This window comes from Daucus carota, chromosome 9 (assembly GCF_001625215.2).
Source record: "Daucus carota subsp. sativus chromosome 9, DH1 v3.0, whole genome shotgun sequence".
Taxonomy (NCBI): Eukaryota; Viridiplantae; Streptophyta; class Magnoliopsida; order Apiales; family Apiaceae; genus Daucus; species Daucus carota.
Window position 1 is genome coordinate 43,603,790 of NC_030389.2, and position 9,222 is coordinate 43,613,011.

The 9,222-nt window shown below is 30.6% G+C and overlaps 1 protein-coding gene across 1 annotated transcript; it reads right to left on the reverse strand.

Annotated features, from left to right (window-relative positions):
- Nucleotides 1–570: 570 nt before the first annotated feature.
- On the reverse strand, nt 571–3,231 carry LOC108202840 (uncharacterized). Its single transcript, XM_017371405.2, has 3 exons — nt 3,073–3,231; nt 1,421–2,291; nt 571–709 (listed from the first exon to the last, which is right to left on the reverse strand). The coding sequence occupies exons 1-2, from the start codon at nt 3,179–3,181 to the stop codon at nt 1,459–1,461; spliced, it is 942 nt and encodes a 313-aa protein (XP_017226894.1). The 5' UTR covers nt 3,182–3,231; the 3' UTR covers nt 571–709; nt 1,421–1,458.
- Nucleotides 3,232–9,222: the final 5,991 nt, after the last annotated feature.

A 9,222-nucleotide genomic window follows, 5' to 3' on the forward strand; every position in this document is an offset into this window, starting at 1 on the left:
AGGCCAGCTCCCTTCGATTTTTGGCTACCCTGTGATTGTGTTTGCAAAGCTGGCCACACTGAAATGAGATGTAATAGCATTTGGGGCCAACCTGATAGCCTTAGTTCCGAAACCATATGCCAAGAACTTCAAGAGAACAGAAATTCAGAAAACAACTGAAAACGTAAAATCACACGTCCTTTCACAAGATTTCACGACTCCCAAAACAAACTGAACCAACATACGGTTGGACAAACTACTTTCTGCGCTTCCAGAATAGATCATAGAGTTTCTCAAGGGTGTATAGTTCCCATTTTATCACTGTATATATCAGTCTTCCTCTTCGACTCTACAGCCTTCTTAAATATTCCATATTCTCAAGTCAGCTTGCACATCCATAAATTCATTATAAATACAGATACGAGACTGAAGTATCAGTAAAGTTGGTTTCTTGCGCCTTGACAAAAGAATATGTTGCACATACTTCAAAATTTTGGCATGACACAGTTTTAATGCCATCAAAGATTTCAGATTCCGCAAGATCAGTTTGGTTGATTGCCATTGCAACTCAAAACCACCAAGACAGATGGATTGAAGATTCTTGCAATTTACTCCAATTTCTTCAATAGTTCAGGGAAGGTCTAGATCTGCAGGACATAGACCATCGAATGCTCCATAGCCCCATCCTTTTCATGCACTTCAGCACCCATCGCCCTTGCAATCCCTTTACCTGTAATATTTTTTGCACAAGGGAGGAGAATATGTTTTAGCTCCGGGGACCTAAACTTAATTATTCAAAAGTTTAAAGATATAATAGTAGCAATTCATAATTTAACTTAAATATTAAATTTCATGTATGAGTTCTATGATAGAAACTACTGTACGTATTCGGATCAGGAAATTTACTTGGTTTTGTCATTGTTGTATGCCCTTAAATTGTATCACGTATTACCAAAAAATAATACATTGCTCGCTTTCTTTTAATGAATTGAAATTTAAAAGGTATTTCTTTGATGGCAATCTTTTTTTTTTTTTTAGATAATCACAGAGTTTGGTTTATAGTTAAAATAAAAATACAGTCAAGGTATTCGCAACTTGCAACCATTTCAACAAGCATGTCAAGCTACTATGACAGAGACCAGCAGAATAAATAACCATAATCATGCTCGCTATATGGCAGAGGGTTACATACATTCAATAAACAGAGACAAAACGATGATAACAGAATGGTCGTGAAAGTCTTTTTTTTCTGATGTAAAAGGAATGTCATAGCAATAATAGCCAAAAAATCCTTATCACAAGAGGACAGAACATCAACAAAAGAGACGCCAGTGCCAAAAAAGCAACATATTTACTAGTGATTTGAAATACCGATATGCGATATGATACCCACATACTTGAATTGCGAGCATAAGCTATGTACATTCTGTTTTAGTCTAACCTTCATCTGAAACGACCACTGTCTGGCATAGTATACTCCTAATACTTCGATGACCTCAGGTTATATCGTTTCCGTGGTCTTTCATTCCCCTGAAATTGTGGTGATTCAGAATCAGCATCTTCATGTTTCTGGCTTCTATGACTTGCTTGATATTCTTCTCTTTTGCGACAAGCACGAGTGCGCATTCCAGAGTAAACTTTTAAGTTGTTATTGTGATTGCCCAACTCGCTAGGTTTGGAATTCCAACAATTCAGTCCACCAGGATTTTTCAAAGCATCAGATTTATATCTAGTTGACTCTCTGGCATCATCTAGCCCCTTGTTCCAATCAGATGGCTTATTCACAGCACTTCCCTGTTTGTTGTCCTTTGTAGCCTCATCACCATCAGGGCCATCCTGTTGCCACAAATCCATAGCACTCTTTGACTCCAGTAAATCACCACATTTATTGCAACCCTGTGCTACATCCTTTACATCTACGTTATCTTCCAAGTGATGAGATTCCCGAGGGTTATCAACAGTAATATTATTTCTAACACCAGAACCTGAAATCTTATTATTGGTTGAGTTTTTTTCTTTTTCCAACTTTTCAAATTCTGATATCAGTCCAGGATCAATCACCGGGTCCCAGTTTACCTTCTCAACATACAAATCTGGATCAGGTAAGGGATGCTCACAAGGCAGGCCATTAATCATGGAGCAGAAGCGCTCATGTGCTTCAAACAGAGCATCTTTGGCACCAGAATCATCCCATTTTCGCACATTCTCGTAGCAGTATTTATGCTTTTGAGCAGCGATAACCTCATACCACGAAATTCCAGCCAGAAGGCAAAACTTTTCCGCCAACCGAAGCTTAGTATTCTGTAATACCGCTGCAGGTGAAGGATGACAGTAAAATATAAGCTATAATGCCAGATCATCTGCATAACTTCAAATAACAATTACAAAGGGATAATTATAAATACGGCATTAAATCCCAAAAATACTCTCTTTTACAAGACATCCCCCTATTCCACAAAAACAAAAACTTCACATACAAATTAATAGAACACTAAGGTTTACCTTTACGAAATTCACATAATTCATGAACAACAAAAGCATATCAAGTCAAAAACCTAAACAAGGTGTTCTTAGGTATTGCTCCGGGTTTTTTGCTTTTTTTGAAGGAAAACCTTTAGAAGTCCACATGTATCGAACTCCAAACCACAAATTATCCAACAATCTCCGCACTTGGGGGGTTTTGTTTCGGTTTTTTACAACACCAAATCATTTTACTTAAGACAGTGATAACCAATTCCCAAAAAAAACCACAACAACACCGACTTTTCAATTCCCAAACAGAACGAGAAAATCATTTAATTTCAATCCAGAACAGTAACAACAGCATCAACAACTCTCAAAAAAAAAAAAAAAAAAAAAAAAACAGCAGCATCAACAAAAGCATGATACAACACTTAAACCACATCACTCTTACAATCATCCGTACATCAAAAATAAAAAAACATCAAAAACCAAAAAACATGCATTTCAAACTCTCTTAGCATCATCTACAAATCATATCACAAAATCAAACACACACACGAGACTGATAGATAGTTGAAAAAACATGAATTAAAACATAAAAAATAAAAATATTGAAAAATTAGGAAAGACCTTGAGTATCAATTTTGGAGTAGTGATTTGGGGGTGGAAGTTCATCATCACGAGGATTATTATTTGCAGGAGGGTTCCAGGTTCTATAAGCAACTCGTTTTTTCCCCATTTTTGTGAAGTATCGATTCAGGGATTCGAATGAATGAATGTGCGTGTGTATTTATTATCGCACAGGCCACAGGGTATTTTTTTTTTTGGCCAAAATATTAAAGTAATGTTGATTTTAAATTTAAACTAAAAGTTATTTATGAAAAAATTTCTAATATAATCTTATCAATCACATTTTTTCAAATATGAAGTATGTTACATAATTATCTCATCGAAAGAATTTCTCATCGATTTTCATCGGTGAAAACCTCCAAATCAAGTTATTTTTTATGCTTTTTTTTATAAATTTTTTTATTTTTCGAGATTGTATTATCTGTTTGATAAAATATGAATGAGTAAGTTGTATATTTATTACGAACCTGTTGGTGGCTAGCAACTTGTTCCCGAATTAACCCAAGGGACAGTCATCTTCTCCACAATCTTTTTGGGTACTGCATTGACAAAATATGATCTTTATTATACAATGATAAATCTAACAAATGTGTGTGTCAAATATATTCACATAATATAAAAGTATTTTCAATTGAAGATACAGACTAAAGGCGCAAATAGTGCCAAATCATTAATAATATTATTTTTTTATTATCTCACTCTTTTCAATAGTATTTTTTGAACTCACAAAAATTTACTTCAATCATTAGTACTCAAACTTTTCAATATGGGGCTAGGATAACTCCATCACTAACTTTAATTATTAATCAAACTTACAATCATACAAATTATGATACTCAAGTATTTTGAAGCATAATTATCATACACAATACACTATGTATGTATCCAGTTAAACATTAACCACCACGACTTACCATACTTGTTATACAAAACTTACCATACTTGTTAAATAATTATTATTATTCTTAATAACTTATTACCTACACTTGAAACCAAAAACACACATTTGAAAACAATTATCTAAACATACAATTATAGGGACCGTTTGGGCAAGTTTAAAATAAGTGACTTAATCTAGAGAAGTGGAGCAGAAGTGAGAAGTAAAGAAGTTAATAAAGTGTTTGGAAAAGAAACAGAAACTGTGAGAGAGAAGCTAGGAATCTCAACTTCTTAAAAATGCTTCTACTTCTTTACACAAACGGCTCAAGAAAAGTAGTAGCCAGAAGCAGCTTTGCTTCTGTAAAACAAACAGGCCCATAATTTATATATATATTTTGGATCATCCAAGACTCATACTACCGTATTAAGTTGAATCCAACCAAATTTTATTTTCATTATGGAAGCACTTATGTTAATTTTATCTTTGATTTTAAAAAAATTAAGTATTTAAAAATTTAGTCAATTAAACCCGCTTAATAGTATTTCTAAGTAATATATTTCAATAAATTATTCATGTATAATTATTATATATATATAAATACACAATTAATAATAAGTGTGCCCGATAAGTTGGGTAGAAATTATATAATGCAATTACCTTCAGGGAAGACGTAGACTTGATATTTTGGAGCACTTTCTTCATTATTTCCTGTGAATATAAATTATTTCATTAATATACATATAAAAAAATTAATATGATATGTGAAATTTGTAGTGAAATTACAATGTCTTGTATCAAGATTTTGATTTAATATAATATAATATAATTTAAAGATTATATTATACCCGATTATGCATGAATAAATTCATATGATTTGATAAAGATTATATCAAATCAGATTGATTTATTCAAGCATAATCATGTACAAATAACCTTTAAATCAAATTATATTAAATTAAGATCTTGATACAAGCCAATACAATTTCTCAGATTGAACCATAACCCCAGAATTTTGGTTTATTAAAAATCTGAAATTTGAGAAACACATGAATCGATCGAAATCCTAAAACCAAAATCATAAAAAAAACACACATATTCCAAGAAATTAATTAAAGAAAATATGAATACACATAATGTTTGATCTAATTCGAAGAAAATGATATCCATTAATTCATCAAATCATCAGTATTTAATATAAAATGAATAATTTAGAAGACAACGAACGTACCTGATTCACGCAAAGAAATGATATTTATCAATTACGAGTATAGCAAAAACACATCTGTAAAAACAGCAAGTATGGAAAAATTACAACATCACAATGGTATATTTTTTTGGTTGTATGATTGTTGTTGGTGGTGCTACCGAGGAACTAATCAAAAAAGGGTAGATTAAGAAGTTTAGATTAGAAATAAAAGGGAGAACGAAAAGAAAAGAGGGGTCAATAAGATCTGTCGGTGGCGGCGTTACAAATCTTATGTATATATACTCACACACACAATATCATGGTATAGGGTTTCATGAGGGTGATTATACCCTTAAAATTACTAAAATACCCTTCTATCGTATCATTATTATATTAGCTAATCTATAATAAATTAAACGAATTTAAAATATTAAAATCATATATCACATCTGAATCAAATATCTGATGAGCAAATTTATGGAGGAGTACAACTTGATAAAATTTGTGGATGAATTTTTGTACAAATAAAATTTTTCAAAAAATAAATAATATATCCAAAATATTCTTTAAGTATGCAAACTAAGGAGTATAAAAAATATTTATATAACAAATACTATAAATTAAAATAATTTTAAATTAATAAAATTAACACAAACATTTCACAATTTTGATATTAGTTAATCTTCACACATATTATATATTTTAGATTCATGTTTATAGTTTTCATGCTAATTATATAATGAATATAAATATTTTATATATGATAATAAATTTATTTAAAATTATATAATATAATTTGAACAAATATATATGTCAAAAAGGGTATGAGAAGGTACGGCTCCCTTTAAATCATTACAAATATACTTTTTGTTTGAAGGGAAAATAGATTTTTTTGCCACTCAACTTATAGCGTTTTTAGAAATCTACCATCCAACTATTTTTTTTCTTCTTTTAGTCACTAATGTTAGGTTTGGTTTTATTTTTAGCCACCAACTTAGGTTCGGATTTGAATACTAGCATTATGATAATTTTTTGTAGTATCATTTTTACATGGTGATAGTATGTAATATTTTAATGATGTGTCGTATGTTTATATCTTTATATATAGCAATAATAATATAAAATGAGCCGATGAAAAATTAAAATCAGGAAAAATCGTAATTAGATTCTAAAAATTCAATAAATCATGAATATGAAATCAATGACTTCAAACAATTCACCCAAGATAAAGGTGTAATTGAGTGATATGACGCGTCATCTTTCGCTATTAAAGTTTCAATCGACTAGCTCAGTCCAAGATCTCTCTTAAATTTATCTTCAAAAGTTTTAATAACTTTATCTTATTACAATTTTCAAGATAAATAAATAGAGAGGAAAACTTAATTTTCAATGATTGTCCTCTCTATATATAATGCATCATTCCCTCTCATTAGTTTAAAGTTTTTTCTACTACTTAGCACGTATTTAAGACTCTTATAAAATATAGTTTCATAACTTATTTTTGTGATTTTTTTTGTGTGTAAAAATTCAAACGCTGAATTTTCATTCGAAAGAAAAAAAATAAAGTTATATATGAAACTACACATCTTTTAAAGGCCATAAAATACGTGTAAAATTCTTATCATCTAAGGTAAACGATCTTGGAGACATAAAAAGTACTATATATAAAGATACAAACATGTATCAAAATATTACAGACTACCACTGTATTTTAATAATGCTACACATAAAATGTCATGCTAATAATTAAATCCGAAACTAACTTCAGTGACTAAATAAAAGCTGAATATAACACTAGTGAGTAAAATAAAAAAATTATAGTGGAGTAGTTAGTTTCTAAAGACGTTATAAGTTTCGTGACAAAAAAAATTATCATAATATTAGTAATCAAATCCGAACCTAAGTTGGTGGCTAAAAAAAAAACCAAACCAAACATTAGTGACTAAAAAAAAAAAAAACTAGTTAGGTGGTAAGTTTTTAAAAGCACAATAAGTTGAGTGGCAAAAAAATCTATTTTCCCTTATTTGAAAAACCACTCAACATTTGCATTTATACATTAGTGATCAAAGCAACCCTCTCTTATGACCGTGACTGACTCAAAAATCGATGAACCCAACTCCTTCTGATCCTTTCATTTCCCTCCTCTCTCTATCATCTCTCTCGGAGCCTCCTTTTTTTCTCTCTCCTTGTTATCATTCTCGAACTCCGCGACAACGTCGATGAAGGAGAGAGCACGAGTGAGGCAAGTGTAGGGTCGGCGTGGCACCGGCGAAAAAATGTGGCGACGAAGTCTATACATCAATCTCTCTTGGTTGCTCAATTGTTAATAATAATTTGTGTGTTAATCTTTGTATAGGTCGTAATTATAAATTTATAGAGAGGATGAGAGAGAGAAATGAAAGAGATATAAGGAAGGAAGGGCTAGTCTCATATTGCAAAGAGAATGTGTATTTAATTGGTTGCTTTTAGTTGATTAGTCATGACCCCATCAGGGTACTCATTTTCTTCATTTGCAACCACCTGCAAGTTGCAACTTATTATGCAAATAATTATAATTTTTAGCAGATTTTTTTTTAAAGTTGCATTTGTGGTTGCACATGTGATTGCTAGTAGTTGCAGATATGGTTGCATATGCAAACTCCGTTGCAAATATTTTTTGAAATATAGTGATTTTATAATTTATAAAATAAAATGACAGTATTTTTGCAAAAATTCGTTTAGACTCAAGTGTTTGTGAAAAAGTCCCTATAAAGTATACACGGCTTTTAATTATCCGAACACAATTTTGAGGCCGGGTTGTCCAGAACAATTCACATGTCGACATAATTATAAAACTCGTATTGTTTACATGAATAAAAATAGAGTTGTGCTAGGTGCACATAATTGTGTACAGAATATTTGTACATAATGATGTGGCAAGTGATGTGGTGGATTTTAATTGGGGTGGTTGATGTAAATACAAGGGGCCATCCAATTAAAATCCACCACATATCATTATTTACATATTTTTGTATACAATTACGTGCACTAAGTATTTTCCATTTTTCATGAAAATAATGACTCAGCTAACACAATCTATTCGAGGATTAACAAATGATCCATTTTAACGTTGATTCTGGTCAAAACATATTAATTTCAAAACAAATGACCCATTTTAACGTTGATTCTGGTCAAAATATATTGACCTTCTCATATCGGTTCGCTTGGAACTTGTTGCTTTCATATCTGTGGTACTCCATTTCAACTTCATGAAATATTAAAGAGCCAGTCTCGTGAAAAATAACTATGACCAAAAAATATGATGTGCTTCTATATGGTCGAGGGTTATATGGACAATTTAGTATCGAAGGGATTTAACAATTCTGAATCCACTACCACCAATTTTTTTTTGCTTGCTTATCGTCATGATTATAAATAAAACAAAAATCGGAATCATCCTCCTCTGTTCTTAAATATTTATATTATGACTTTTAAAACATGTGTTAAAGTTTCGTCAAAAAAAAAAAAAACATGTGTTAAAGTAATTTGATTGTATAATTAAAAGTATTATTTTTAATTTTTTATCTAAACGAAAATATTATAACAATATATTTATTCAAAAAAAATATTTACAAATAATATTCTTAGCTATTGATCAAAATATCTTAAAATATATGTTAAACAATTAAAAGGCAACGTTTTCATCGATACAACGTTTTCAAAATATTCAATCTTTCGTATCATCCTGAATGCGCAAGTCATGCTGCGCTGGAGTTTGTACAGCTAAAGCCCGTTTGATGGTTCAAAACTTATAACTTAACCTGACTTATTTTACCCGACGTGATTTTTATGATAAAGTTAGGAATTTGAAATATCTATATAGATAATTTAGATTAATTAAAGACCTATGAGTTTTTAAAAATATATTAATAAAATTAAAATTAACTTATGTCTTGTAAGTAATTTTTATCAAAAAAAATTTGAAATAATTAATTCATTAAAAAAGTACCACAAACTAACTTCTGTCTTTAAGTCAGTTTTTAGCTTATTTCTAGCTTTAAATCAGATTTTTACTACACAAACAGCTTACAGTTGAAAACAACTT